The 13,198-nt window shown below is 57.6% G+C and overlaps 2 protein-coding genes across 5 annotated transcripts; both read left to right on the top strand.

The window, feature by feature from the left end:
- Positions 1-827: 827 nt before the first annotated feature.
- On the top strand, positions 828-4,926 carry CD164L2 (CD164 molecule like 2). 4 transcript variants are annotated; one of them, XM_034647463.1, is made up of 6 exons: positions 828-1,015; positions 1,482-1,649; positions 1,749-1,820; positions 2,355-2,399; positions 3,915-4,059; positions 4,436-4,926. In XM_034647463.1, exons 1-6 carry the CDS (start codon positions 913-915, stop codon positions 4,503-4,505), a joined length of 603 nt encoding a protein of 200 aa, XP_034503354.1. In that variant the 5' UTR covers positions 828-912; the 3' UTR covers positions 4,506-4,926. The 4 variants fall into 4 exon arrangements, with proteins under 4 accessions (XP_034503354.1, XP_034503362.1, XP_034503365.1 ...); XM_034647471.1 differs by having other exon boundaries at positions 828-1,000; positions 4,436-4,925; XM_034647474.1 differs by having other exon boundaries at positions 4,609-4,925.
- Positions 4,927-8,439: 3,513 nt separating this feature from the next.
- FCN3 (ficolin 3) lies at positions 8,440-13,182 on the top strand. Its single transcript, XM_034645088.1, is given in 8 exon segments — positions 8,440-8,943; positions 8,946-8,978; positions 9,282-9,377; positions 9,718-9,770; positions 10,249-10,374; positions 11,695-11,872; positions 12,892-13,003; positions 13,005-13,182. Coding segments are annotated over 8 exon segments (828 nt in total). The 5' UTR covers positions 8,440-8,891.
- Positions 13,183-13,198: the final 16 nt, after the last annotated feature.

Here is a 13,198-nt window from a genome sequence, read left to right as displayed (position 1 = left end):
CCTGATGGCTTTCAGATCGGTACCAATGGCAGAGGAATGGCCAAAATGACCTCAGGAGAGGTGGAATAGGTCTCAGGAAGGAATTTGGCCACCAAGGAAGAAGGGGGGGAAGGAGGAAAAGGAGGGGCAGCAGAGAAGGGGAAGGAGAGTGGAAGTGAAAGAGGAGGGGGAAACGAGAAACAGGACGTACCCTCTAACCTGAGAAGAAGCTACAAGAAGAGGCCAAGGCCAGGGCCAGGGCAGTAGTTGAGGCCGAAGGGAAGGCTGTGGAAAGCCCCAGTCATCCTATTAATGATGAGACCAATAACTTGGTCGGAGGGTGTGGTGGGAGGCTGAGGGGCAGAAGAGAGTAGGGTACAAGGGGTGAAGGGAGGTGGGCAGTCAGAATCTAGGGGCCAGCTGAAGCCAGTCCCCCAGGCGTGGGGCCTAGTTGGGTTCATTCAACAAGGCCTGGCCTGTGGGAAAGTGACCTCGCTTCAAATCCAAATTTTGCCACTGTGACCTCTGCCTACTCACTCACCTTTTCTGAGTCTTAGTTTCCTCACCTGGGAAGCAGGGATACTAACTACCCGGCGGAGTTTTCGGAGTTTTCTTGAAGCTGCTGGTGGGGGCTGCCAGGACCAGGTGTGCTACTACACCTGGATCCCGCCCCCTTTTGTCCGAGCCCCGCCCCAGATCACCGAACCAAACTCCTCCAGGCCGCGCCCACTAGTCACGCCCCCATCTGACCCCGCCCCCGAGGACCGGGCCCCACCCCGGCTGAGCCACTGGCCCCGCCCCAGAATGACCACGCCCACGTGACCACGCCCAGGTTGCCTGGGTCTCGCTCCCCACATCCCAGCGGAGGCGAGTCGGGGCGGGACGCGCTGTACCAGCTCTCCGCCGACCCCCGGCCCCCGCCCCGCCCCGCCCATGGCCGCGCCGGGACCCCGCGCCTTACGGGTCGCGCTCTGTGGCGGCTGCTGCTGCCTTCTCCTGTGTGCCCAGCTCGCTGTGGCTGGTAACGCGGACCAGGGTCTGGTTGGAGGCCCAGCCCGGGCAGGGGCAGGCGGAGCCTACCTTCACCCAGCTGCCTGTTCTGGAGCGGTCTGGGCTGGGGGGCAGGGGGCAAGAGGGAACTTTCCAGAGAGTACAGGGCTCCAGCGGTGGGTGAAGGGGGTTCTAGCCATGTGTGGAGCATTGGTATGTAATAGGCTCCAGGTGTGGGGGATTAGGGGCTTCTGGTGTTTGGAAGTGAAGGGACCCCAGGTGTGTCTGGGGGCGGCAGCTCCACATCTATCAGGGAACCACAGGTGTTGGCAAAGGGAGGGGACTCTGAGTGAATGTGGGGGAGATTGGAGGTGTGCGTAACCATGTGTTTGTGGACACTGTGTAGTGGGCCTTAGGGGATCCAAGTGAGTGCATGTGTGCAAAGGGGTGACAGCCACAGCAGTGGGGGAAGGGGGTGCAGCTCAGTTTCAAGGAGTTGCTCCCACTCCCAGGTAAAGGAGCTCGAGGCTTCGGGCGGGGAGCCCTGCTCCGCATGAACATCTGGCCGGCTGTCCGAGGGGCCTGCAAGCAACTCAAGCTCTGTGAGCGCTGTGTGGGGGGGCACAGAGCACACAGCCTCTCCAGCTGCGTGTGGGAGCAGTGTCGGCCAGAGGAGCCAGGTATGGAGTGGGGCCCTCCCCAAATCCAGTGCCCCCTGTTCGGAACCCCAGGGCCTTGGCCCTCTCCCCAAATCTCTCCCCTACACCTTCTCCCACCAGGACACTGTGTGGCCCAAGCTGAGGTGGTCAAGGAGGGTTGCTCTGTCTACAACCGCTCAGAGTCGTGCCCAGGTAAGGGAACTCCTGCTGGCCTAAGCCAAGTTGGAGAGTGGGGGCTGAGGTGTCCCCAGCCAGAGCCTCCCCTCCAGGAAGGAATTGGCCTCTCTCAGGGAGCAGGCTAGGCTCATGAATACCAGGGTCCAGTTTCAGTTCTGCCTTTATCTCACTGAGAAGTCCCTTCCCCTCTCTGGCCTGTTTCCTCATTTAAAAATTGGCACAGCCAAAGGATCCAGGACAGATGTGTGGAGGGCATGGAGGGGTTAGCTCGTCTAATTTAAAACACAGTGAGGACTTTTCAGAAGGGAATGGGGGGAGGGCTTCCTGGAGGAGGTGTCATCAGAGATGACCCTTAAAGGTAGAGATGGAGAGAGGGCACATCTGGTGGAAGGAACTGCGTGAACTAAGGCTTGGAAGTATGTCAGCTGGACTGGACCTGGAACAGGGGCCTGATCTGAGTCAGAAGTCCAGCTATTGGCCTGGGCTGGGGTCTTGGTGGGAGTCAGGGAATAGGAGGGCTGATTTAGTATGGATTCCCTGTCTTTCCAGCTGCCCACCACTACCCTACCTATGAACCAAAGACAGTCACAACAGGTAGGTGCTACCCGGGAGAATGGGAATGGTGGGAGGGCTAGAGGTGCCAGCAAAGACAGCTGGGCTCAGGCACTGACATGCCCTGTGACCTCAGCCCTGTGACTTCTGCTGAGACTGTTCCCACATCTGTAAAATGGGTTGGGTAATACCTCACAGATGCTGTGAGGATTTTATGAGCAGGTGTATAGAGCCTGGTTCAGTATCTGATGCATAGAAAGCGATCAGGAAATGATGGTTCCCGTCCCTTCTCCCCAACGCCAGTTCTGGGAGCTCAGGTTGACCCTCTCAGGACCTGCCCTTGGTGCTGAAGCGTGTATGGCTCCGGTCGCCAATGAGGTGTAGCTCAGTGACTACCTACCAACAGCCAGGTCCAGAAAGGGTCCCAAAGCAGGCTCCTGGCAGAGCAGAAGCAAGAACTCTGCCCCTTGGTTGCCACTGCCCCTCAGGGCCTGGAGGTCACCAGGCTTGGTAGGGATGGCTGCAGAGGCTTTGGTTAATTAAAGCGAGAAACTTGATCTTGGAGGCTGAATTATTGATGGCTCAGCTCCCTCTGACTGAGCCCCAGATCCGTCTAGGGCAGCTCATTTCTTCCCTCTCCTCCTTTTCCCCCGGGGTCCTTCTCTGGGGCTCCCTGAGCTGTAGGTGGGACCACCCTTTGCTCTTTATATCCTCAGGCCCCCTTACACAAGCTATACACTTCGAGAGGTGGACCCGGCTCCCAGCTGGGCCCCTCTCCACTGCCCCAGAATGATCTGCCACCAGCTCTGCCCTGCCCTGGCACCTGGCCTAGGGCCTGAAATCGAATCCCTAGTGGGAGCTGATGGCTGACATGGCACGGCTGGGAACCACCCAGACAGCCTGGCAACCTTGGGCCCTGGCGGGGGAGGGTCAGGGGACGCTGCGCAACTGTCTCTGTCTTAACTGTGAGGTGACTTTGGACAGGTCTGGCCCTCAGAACCCAGCTTCTCCCTCTGACATACATCACCTAGTCTCCATTTATCCCCTTGGTAGGGTGTGGGCCTCCACTTCTTCCTTCTTTAAGGGTGACTTCAGGGTCTTGGGACTTAGGAGTCCTGAAAAAGGACGATATCATCTGCATCTGGGCTTTGAACCCTGAGACCCAAGGCCAAAGAAAACTCTGAGCCAAAGAGGTCTGGAGGCCCGACTTCTGGGCCCATCCTCACCCTGCTGGGCCAGTATGGGACAGGGAGGCTAGAAGGGAGCTCATCGCTCTCAGGACCATGCAATCCTGAGCCCAGAGAGGATGTGAAAGACATCAGGCCACAGAGCAGAGCCAGGACTGGAGCCAAAGACACCCCCCTCCCCCCCGGTAGCCAGGCACTGTCCCTCCCACCAGCTGCCTCCCAACTGCCCACAGGATCTGGGCTGAACTTCTGAGCCTGCTGGTCAAGGCTCCCATTGTGAGGACTGGGGCCTCCACGTGACCCATGCTGGTTACTGGGGTGGGGTTGGGATCCTGGTCTACAGTGACCTGCTATGACCTGCTCCCTGCAGGGAGCCCCCCAGTTCCCGAAGCCCACAGCCCTGGCTTTGATGGGGCCAGCTTCATTGGGGGCGTCGTGCTGGTGCTGAGCCTGCAGGCAGCGGCCTTCTTCGTCTTACGCTTCCTCAAGGCCAAGGACAGCACCTACCAGACACTGTGAGTACCTGGCCCCCCAGCGGAGCCCCAGCTCACTTCCCCCACCCCACTCTTGCCCTTTGGGTCCCTTTTAGCGCCAGTGCACTGTCTTCTCAATGGGACGGTCCTAAGGGCAATGTCTTTCTCCTGACGTCACCCACATGAGCCACACTTCTCCTTCCTCAACGTGTGGGGTTCTCTCTGCCTCCCGTTGGATGGGGCCAGGACTCAGCCTGGGCCTGTGTCTGAGAGCCCAGCTGAGCCCACCTGTCTTTGTCCCTCATGCTGCCAGCAGGGAGGAGAGCCAGTAGGCGATAGCCCAGGCAAGCCTTTGTTTTGTAGCTCTGTGGCCGCAGGCAGGAGCCTGGGACATGTGTGCGGTTTGCTTTTCCTCTAGGAAGGGGAGCTGCCCTGAGGCCCCTGTGTGCCGTGTGTGCGGTGGGGCAGGTCGCTGCAGCCTCCATTAAAGTGTGTGCTTCTGGCGACTGCCTGCTGTCTGGGGGTGGGGGTCCTCAGCCCAGCTGAGGCAGGGGCACTGCCCTGAGTGCCCTCTCTGTCTGGCCTCTGCAGCATCTGACCCCTTCCGGCCTGGATTCCACAGGGGAAGGAGGACGAAGAGGCTGCCCTCTTGGCCCCCTTGTAGGCACTGGGGGTGGGAAAAACTTTGGCCCTCAATGTCTGGCCCCTGCGGGCTACGAAGCAGGCTCAGGGCCTCCCGTCCGGGGCCTGGTACCTGCAGCAGAGCGTTTCAACCACCTCCTGTCTTATCCATCATGCCTGCGGGCCCCTGCCTGGCACGGGGTCTGCGCCTGCCTCTTCCCACCCACCCGGCCTGGCGCTGCCCCCAAATAAAAGAGCTCTTTCCAGCACTGTGCTTCATGTCCTGTGTCTTGGGCTGTGTGCGGACCTATGGGAGGTGGGGTGCAGCCATCATCCTTTCCTTAATGGGAATTCAGCCTCGGACTGCTACTATCACCTTATTTTTTTTTAAAGATTTTATTTATTTATTTGATAGAGAGCACAAACAGGGGGAGCAGCAGGCAGAGGGAGAAGGAGAAGCAGGCTCCCCTCCGAGCAGGGAGCCTGATGCGGGGCTCCATCCCAGGACCCTGGGATCACGACCTGAGCCGAAGGCAGATCCTTAACAGACTGAGCTGCCCCTACCAACTGTTAAAATAGGTTTGTTACACGTGTTTAACCCTCCCCACCCCCGGCCCTTTATAGGTAAGTCTGCAGAGACTCAGAAACTTAAGTACACTCGCTCAAGATCCCATGGGGGGCGGGGCGGGGCTGGGGTTTGAATCCAGGTTTTTCTGACTCCAGAATAAGCCGAAGTCCAGCTCTCCGGGCTGCTAAAGTGAGGTCTCCACCCAGTGCCAAGGTGGAGACGCCCCCAGGACTCAACCGCCGTTTCTGCACTTCTGGCCTTCCTCACTCAGGCCCTCCTGGAAAGCCCCCTCCCCCCTACCCCCCCCTGAAATCTTCCCTGACTGCTAGCACCTGCTGCTGCAGCTGGGCACTCGCTAGAAATGGGGCTCATGGCTCAGAGTGACAGTGTCATCTGATCCCACCCCCCGAGTGTCCAAGGAAGCCAAGGGGCCACAGAGGGTGGCGGTGGCAGCGGTGAGGCCAGCCCGTGGAGCCCTACGGCTGTGTGTGAATGGAGCTCTGGCCCTGCTTCCCCGTCAGTAAAATGGGGTAACAGCAGTGTCCATCTCGGGCATGTGGGGCAGAGTCGGAGCGGGTGCACGTGCTCCATCCGCATTCCTGTCGCCTCCCCCAGGCCCAGCCTCCCTGCTCGCCAGTGGCTCTGAGGGTCACGGGCCCACAAGGAGTTCCCGCTACTCCTTGGCCTCCCAGCTCACCTGCCCACACGCCCCGCCCCTGCCGCCAATGCAAACAGCCCCCTCCCCCCTCCACTCCCATCAGAGCCCCCATCTCAGCCATCAGGCTCCCCTTCCAGCACCCCTCTCTCCGTCCTTGGATCTCTCTCCTGCTACCCAGCCCGGCTCGCTTTTTCTCTTCTCCAAGTGTTTGCACCCTCAGTTTCTCCTGCCTGGCTCACCCTCCCCTGGCACCTCCACCCAGCCCTTAAGTGCAGGCCGGGAGAATGCCCATTCTTTCCAGGGCTGAGGGAGGAAGTGCCCCCACCTCCTCCTGGTTTTCCACTCAGTTATGGACATTTCTTTATCGGGTGTTTGCTTTTTCCAAAGTAGTAAATGCCTGTAGGAAGCACAAGGTCTATACAGAAATGGATATGAAGGGTGAGGAACACTGTCCCCTGGCCCCACTCCCCAGAAATAATTACGCTTAACAGTACGTTTCAGACCCTTTTTGTAGGTTTACCACATACAGACACACATTCAGTGTTCTTAAAATACAAAGCGAGATTGGACTATGCATGTTGTTCCGCAGCTTTGCCTTTTCATTAGAGATCAAATTTGCCCTATGACTTGTCCAGATGGTGATATTTTATTTGCCTGTATCCTATCAATGTTCAGTTGGGTCACTTCCATGTTGATTTTTTTTTTTTTTAAGATTTTATTAGAGGGGCGCCTGGGTGGCTTAGTCGTTAACCGTCTGCCTTCAGCTCAGGGCATGATCCCGGCGTTCTGGGATCGAGCGCCACATCAGGCTTTTCTGCTGGGAGCCTGCTTTTCCCTCTCCCACTCCCCCTGCTTGTGTTCCCTCTCTCACTGGCTGTCTCTCTCTCTGTCAAATAAATAAATAAAATCAAAAAAAAAAAAGATTTTATTAGAGAGCACCAGCAGGGGGAGAGGCAGAGGGAGAGGGAGAAGCAGGCTCCCTGAGCACTGAGCGGGGATCTCACGCAGGGCTCGATCCCAGGACCCGGAGATCATGACCTGAGCCGAAGTCACACACTCAACTGACTGAGGCACCCAGGTGCCCCCATGTTGATTATTATAAACAGCATCGGATAATTTTTTTAAAAGTAATCTCTACGCCCAATGTGGGGCTCAAGCTCATGAGGTCAAGATTGAGTCACATGAGTCACATCAACTGAGCCAGCCAGGTGCCCCATTACAAATTTTTTTTTAAAGATTTTATTTATTTATTTGACAGAGATAGAGACAGCCAGTGAGAGAGGGAACATAAGCAGGGGGAGTGGGAGAGGAAGAAGCAGGCTCATAGCAGAGGAGCCTGATGTGGGGCTCGATCCCAGAATGCTGGGATCACGCCCTGAGCTGAAGGCAGACGCTTAACCGCTGTGCCACCCAGGTGCCCCTTTTTTTTATTATAAGTAACATATGATGGGGCACCTGGGTGTCACAGTCGGTTAAGCATCCAACTCTTGCTTTTGGCTCAGGTCATGATCTCATGGTCGTGAGATCAAGCCCCACATCTGGCTCCATGCTCAGCATGGAGTTTGCTTGAGAGTCTCTCTCCCTCTCCCTCTGCTCCAGCTGCTTGTGCTCTCTTGCTCTCAAATAAATACATCTTTTTTAATTTTTTTAATTTTTTTTAAAAGATTTTATTTATTCGACAGAGATAGAGACAGCCAGCAAGAGAGGGAACACAAGCAGGGGGAGTGGGAGAGGAAGAAGCAGGCTCCCAGTGGAGGAGCCTGATGTGGGGCTCGATCCCACAATGCCGGGATCACGCCCTGAGCCGAAGGCAGATGCCCAACCGCCATGCCACCCAGGCGCCCCAATACATCTTTTTTTTAAAAAATGGTTTACGATAACTAGGCTTGTCTGCAGATCTTGGCACAGCTGTGGGAGAGTTTGGGGAGCAGAGATCCCTGGAATTGGAATTTCACGATCTCAGAGCATCCATCTCACGGGTCATTCTGTCTGGCAAACTCGGCCTCCACCTTCCCCGACACCCCTGCTACCACAGCCCTCGCTGCCCCACCAGCACTGGGCCTGGCATAGAGAAGGCCTTCGGGGAAGGCTTGATGAATGAATGGCGGAGTGAATGGATGAGTGAACGAACAAGCCAACGAGCCTTCCCTCTGCGTTGCTATCCCCTGAGGATTCTCTCCAGCTCACACCTCAGCCCTCACATCTGGACTGTGGCTGCTGCCTCCTGCCGGACCTCCTAGCCTCTAGGCCTGCCCTGCACAATCGCCCGCTCCATGGCCTGCCTATATTAGCAACTATTTCTTAGGCACTGCCGGGGCTCCCCAGCAGCCTTGAGAGTGGGCATGAAGTCACTGTGCCAAGAGTGTCTCTCCCCGGTGGGGGGCTTGGGCCAAATCTTTGTGGCTCTGGGCATGTAAGTGCCAGATAGTAAACAAGCCAGGTCCTGTCTCTGGGCCTCAGTTTCTCCTTGTTTATCCATTCATTTAACCAATATTTATTGAGGGCCTGCTCTGTGCCAGGCCTATAACTCAGGGCCAATAATGAGTATGAGCCGGGCTGTGTAAGGACCGGGGGCCACCCACAAACCACACCCAGCAGGATTCGTGGGCGGCAGCAGGTGCCCAGCAAATGGTAGCCGTGGTCGTAACACTTGACAAGGGCCAGGGAGGTACCCCTGGAGGAGATGGTGGCAGGGCTGGACTGCCTCAGACAGGCGGGGCTTCACAGGGAGAGATGCAGAGGAGGGCAGTCCACATGGAAGGCTCAGAACAAGCAAGGGGGACAAAGGCAGAAAACCCAATGTGAATCCAGCGGTCTGGACAGCGGTCTGGACAGAGGGCTGCAGAGCCCCAGGGGCCAGGATCAGAAGCTGGACTCCATCCTGGCCTCTGGGGCTGAGGAAGGAAATGCCTCTACCCCCTGCTGGCTCTAGCCTGGGTGGGGGTGTCCCTTGGGAGTCTTGCTTCCTGTTCTCCCACCAGCCTGGCCCCCTTATAAACTGTCATCCTTCCTCAGGACACCAGCAAGATGGGCCTACTGTGGACCCCATTCTCCTTTTTGCTCCTCTTGCTTGGGAAGCCTCCCTAAGGACCCAAGGCCACCCCAGCTGCCCCGGTGGCAGCCTAGGATGCCCTCCCCACCAACCCTCACTCCTTCCCTGGGTGTCCCCCCCGCCCCCCCCCCAGGCACATTAGCCTCAAGGAGCGGGTTGGGAGTTTGATCATCTGGGTTCTACAATGTAAATTTATGCAAATAGATGCAAATGACGCAAACCGTTGACCCTCGGCAGCTCTGGAGGCCAGGGTCCTGACAGCTGGCATCTGGGAGCTGGAAAGAGAACCACAAAGGGGTGTGGAAGAGATAGTCCCACTCCCCCATGCCCACCCTGTGGCCACCCAGCCCTGCATCCTCCTGCAGAACCCAGGGAACTGGAAACCAGCAGCACTGTCCTCCTGCCCAGTTGTCCTGGAGCCCCAGGAAGTCATGGACAGAAAGGAGCTGCAGGCCCTCAAGGTAAGGGATGCTGGGACGCAGGCAGGGACCTGGAGTAAAGTGGGCAGACTGGGGATGCAGTGATTACGGTCTATGCTGAGAGGCCATGACCAAGGGCAAGGAACGTAATGTGTGCCAGGCCCCAGGCTGGACGCCCAGAACCCTAAGATTGACTCCGTGAGGTGGCTGTTTCTATCCCCATGTTGCTGAGTGGGAAAGTCAGGCCCAGAGATGGTAAGCTGGGCACTCGTGATCACGGACCCAACAAGGAGTGCAGTTGGGATCTGACTTCTGGCTCCGAGTCCCTCATTGCTCTGGGCACGGGGTGGGACTTAAGGCACCTTGGCCTCTGGGATTTCAGGGCAACCTGGACCACCTGGCAAGATGGGGCCCAAGGGTGAGCCTGGTGAGTGTGTGGGACCATGGGCCGCCTCTGCTTTCTTTGCTTCTGTCCGCAGGACTAGAGAGGGGTGTCTCTGTTTGGCTGTTGTTAAGCAATCCACTATGATTGCCCCCGGGGGGGATGGAAGGCTGGGAGAAGTGGGGAGGATTAGAAGAGGGGCCTGGGCACCCTCCCTTCTGGTTTGTGGGCCTTGGAAGTACTCAGACCTCAGGGCCAACACTCTGTCTTTTCCTGGGGCAGGAGATCCAGCGCTCCTACTGTGGCACCAGGAGGCAGCCTTCACAGGAGCCAGGAACTTGGCATCAGGTGGTGCTGGGGTGTAGGTCGGCCACCAGACATGGCCCAGCCTTCCGTACAGCCTCTCTTCAGGGACCTGACAGAGTTGAGAGGGCTCCCAGGGTCCCACCCTTGGCCTGTTCCATTGCCTGCAGGGTGGGGGTTGGCGAACCCCCCTTGGCAACTCCCCTCAGCCCATCTCCCCTTCCGGAGGCCAGGAGCTGCTAGGAGCTGCCAAGCTGGCGTGCCACGTTGAGTGGCTGGTGCTCTCTGTGCCTACTCGAGGGCAGAGACCTCCCAGCTTTTTGTGACAAGGACACCAAAGAAGGCGGCTGGCTGGTGAGTGTCAGGGAGGCTCAAAGGGCTCAGAGGCCCCGCAGAATGCGCACTTTCCCCCTTCGCCCCTTGGGGGAGCCAGAGCCCACTGGAGCCAAGGCCTTCCTGGAAGCCCCTCACCGACAAATCTTCCCTGAGCTCCCAGAGGGCCGGAAGAAGTCTGAGAAGGCTTCACAGAGGAGATGACATTTGAAAGGGCCTTGAAGGCTGTGCAGAAGTTTTCTAGATAGATGGGGGCTGAAGGGCATTCCAGGTAGAGGAAAAGACAAACACAGTGAAGCAGGAGAGGCCAAGAGGGTTTGAGGAGATCATGTGAATGAGCTGACAACAGATAAGAGGTCAGGGGTGTAGGAGATGGACTGGTGTGGGTCAAGTAGGGACTAAGGGCCTCTGCAGAGGCCGGTTCATGGAGGGCATGGAATGGCTGACTGAGGAGCACAGGAGGCGATAGGGAGCCGTGGAAGCATTGTAAGCAGAGGAGGGACCTGGTCAGACTTATGTTTTAGGAAAAAGACTCAGGGAGCGCCTGGGTGGCTCAGTCGTTAAGCATCTGCCTTTGGCTCAGGGCGTGATCCCAGCGTTCACATGGGATCGAGCCCCACATCAGGCTCCTCCACTGGGAGCCTATTTCTCCCTCTCCCACTCCCCCTGCCTGTGTTCCCTCTCTCGCGGGCTGTCTCTCTGTCTGTCAAATAAATAAATAAAACCTTAAAAAAAAAAAAAGACTCGGGCTGCACCCTGGAAGGTGGCCTGCGGTGGGGGACAGGATGGAGGCAGGGACACAGGTTAGGAGGACCGCAGGGGTCCTGGCCACCATGGAAGAAGAGGCCCTTACACTGAAGGATATTGAGGAGAGAAACTCTGTAGGGCCTGGGACTGCTTGGCTTGCGGTGGGAGGTGGGGGGCATCAGGATAAGGCCAGGACTTGAGCCTGGGACTCTGGAGGTGACCTCTCTGCTCTAATATCTTGATTCTTCTAGTAAATTAAAACAGGTTGTTTTGATCTGACTCCCAGCAGGACTGACCATCCTCCAAGGGCCAGACGTGTCTCTCATTTCAGTCACCCTGGGACTCGTCAGGCTTTGGCAGGAGGGGGCAGTCAGCAGAAGTTAGTAAGGGAGTGTGGAGGTCTATTCACAGGCAAAGATCATTCGGACTCACGTGTTATCAACAAGCCCTCAATCCAAAGAGAGGGCAGGTGTCTGCCCATCCTTCACAATGTGCCTGCTCCCCGCTGCCACTGCCCCCTGCTTCTCCCTTCTCCTCGTCTCCTGCACTGCCTGGCGTAATGGCTGCTGTGTTGGCCTTCTCTGCCTCCCTAAGTGTTCCAAAGGCGACAGAAATGGTTCTGTGGGTTTCTTCTGCTCTTGGTCCTTCTACACAGCAGGTTTTGGGAGCCAGGAGTCCAAATTCTGGCTGGGGAATGAGAATTTGCACCAGCTCACTCTTCAGGGTAAGTTCCCAGCAGGGCCCCAGGAGACTTGGAGGGGGGATGCATTTCGCTGGCGCTCTGAATCCCCACCCTGGAATCTGAGGATTCCTCCATCCCTGCCTCCTCCTTCCCCCCAGGAACCTGGGAGCTGCGGGGGAGGGGGGGAACTGAAGGACTTTATTGGCAACGGCACTTTTGCCCACTGCGAGACCGACCTTCCGCCTCTTTGGGGAGCCAGATCACTACCGGCTGTGCTGGGCAAGTTCTCAGAGGGCATGCCCCCCCCCCGGGGGGTAGGGGGAGCCTAAGGCGGGGCCCAGAGCAGGGGAAGAAGGTGAGGGAGGCTGCATCCTTTCCCAGTGCTACCCCGGCCTCCAGAAACGACCCAGGACAATTCCTTCCCCTCTGTGGGCCTCAGTCTCCTTATCTGAGAAATGGCAATTGTGAAACGGAATGTTGCAGGAGTGAACAAGTTGGGCTCTGGAGGCAAACAGCCCTGAGCCTGAATCCAGCTCTTTCATTTACTAACCATGTGACCTTGGGCAAGCGCTCTCCGCGTCACTTTCCTCCCCTGTGAAATGGACAAGGAGGCCAGGAGGGAGGTTGCAGGAGCCATGGGAGGCCCTGCTGAGCCTATGTTATCTGCTTCCGAAGAGGAAGCGGGAAGGGTTTTTTTTTTTTTTTTTCAGAGAAGCAGTGACTGTTGAGAGACTTCCAAGAGGGAAGTGGTTATGGGGAGTGCCTCAGGATCCCCTTTGCCTGCCCAGCCGCTGGGAAGTCCCTCTCCGCTCCCCCCCACCCCACCCTGCAGACTTGTTCAGGCTGCTGGTGGGAGCTGGAGATTTGGGCGGGGACAGGGGGGAGGAGCTAGTGGCTTTAGAGCCACAGTCCCGAGTTCAAGTCCCAGTACCCCTGTGACTGGCCGAGTGACGGCGGGGAAAACCCTCTGGCTCCTTAGTGCTGCTCCTTTCTCCTGGGACTTGCTCACATCCACCTCACAGGTGCTCTGAGGCTCCTGTGAGATCATGTCTTGAGGGGTGCCAGGCACAGTGTCGCACTCCAGGGCGCCTCCATCCCCTCCCGGCCAGGGGACTCCCTGCGCTTCCCCAACGGGAAGCCCTTCACCGCCTAGGATGTGGACCGGGATTCGAACAAGAGCAACCTCGCTGTGATTGTCCACGGTGCCAGGGGATGGGCCACGCGGCCAATCCAATTTCAGTGGGCGCTACGCAGTGTCTGAGGCCACTGCTCCCAAGTGTGGCCTGGACTGGGGCTCAGGCCAGGGCGTGGGCCACCCTTACCGCGAGGTTCACGTAATGCTCACTAGGATACTGGTAGCTGGTCCCCTTATCTCTCCCTTACCGCTTCCCCATTGCTAACTGCCTCTGCTCTCCT

Source organism: Ailuropoda melanoleuca, chromosome 2 (genome assembly GCF_002007445.2).
Source record: "Ailuropoda melanoleuca isolate Jingjing chromosome 2, ASM200744v2, whole genome shotgun sequence".
Taxonomy (NCBI): domain Eukaryota; kingdom Metazoa; phylum Chordata; class Mammalia; order Carnivora; family Ursidae; genus Ailuropoda; species Ailuropoda melanoleuca.
This window is presented reverse-complemented; position numbering and strand designations above follow the sequence as displayed.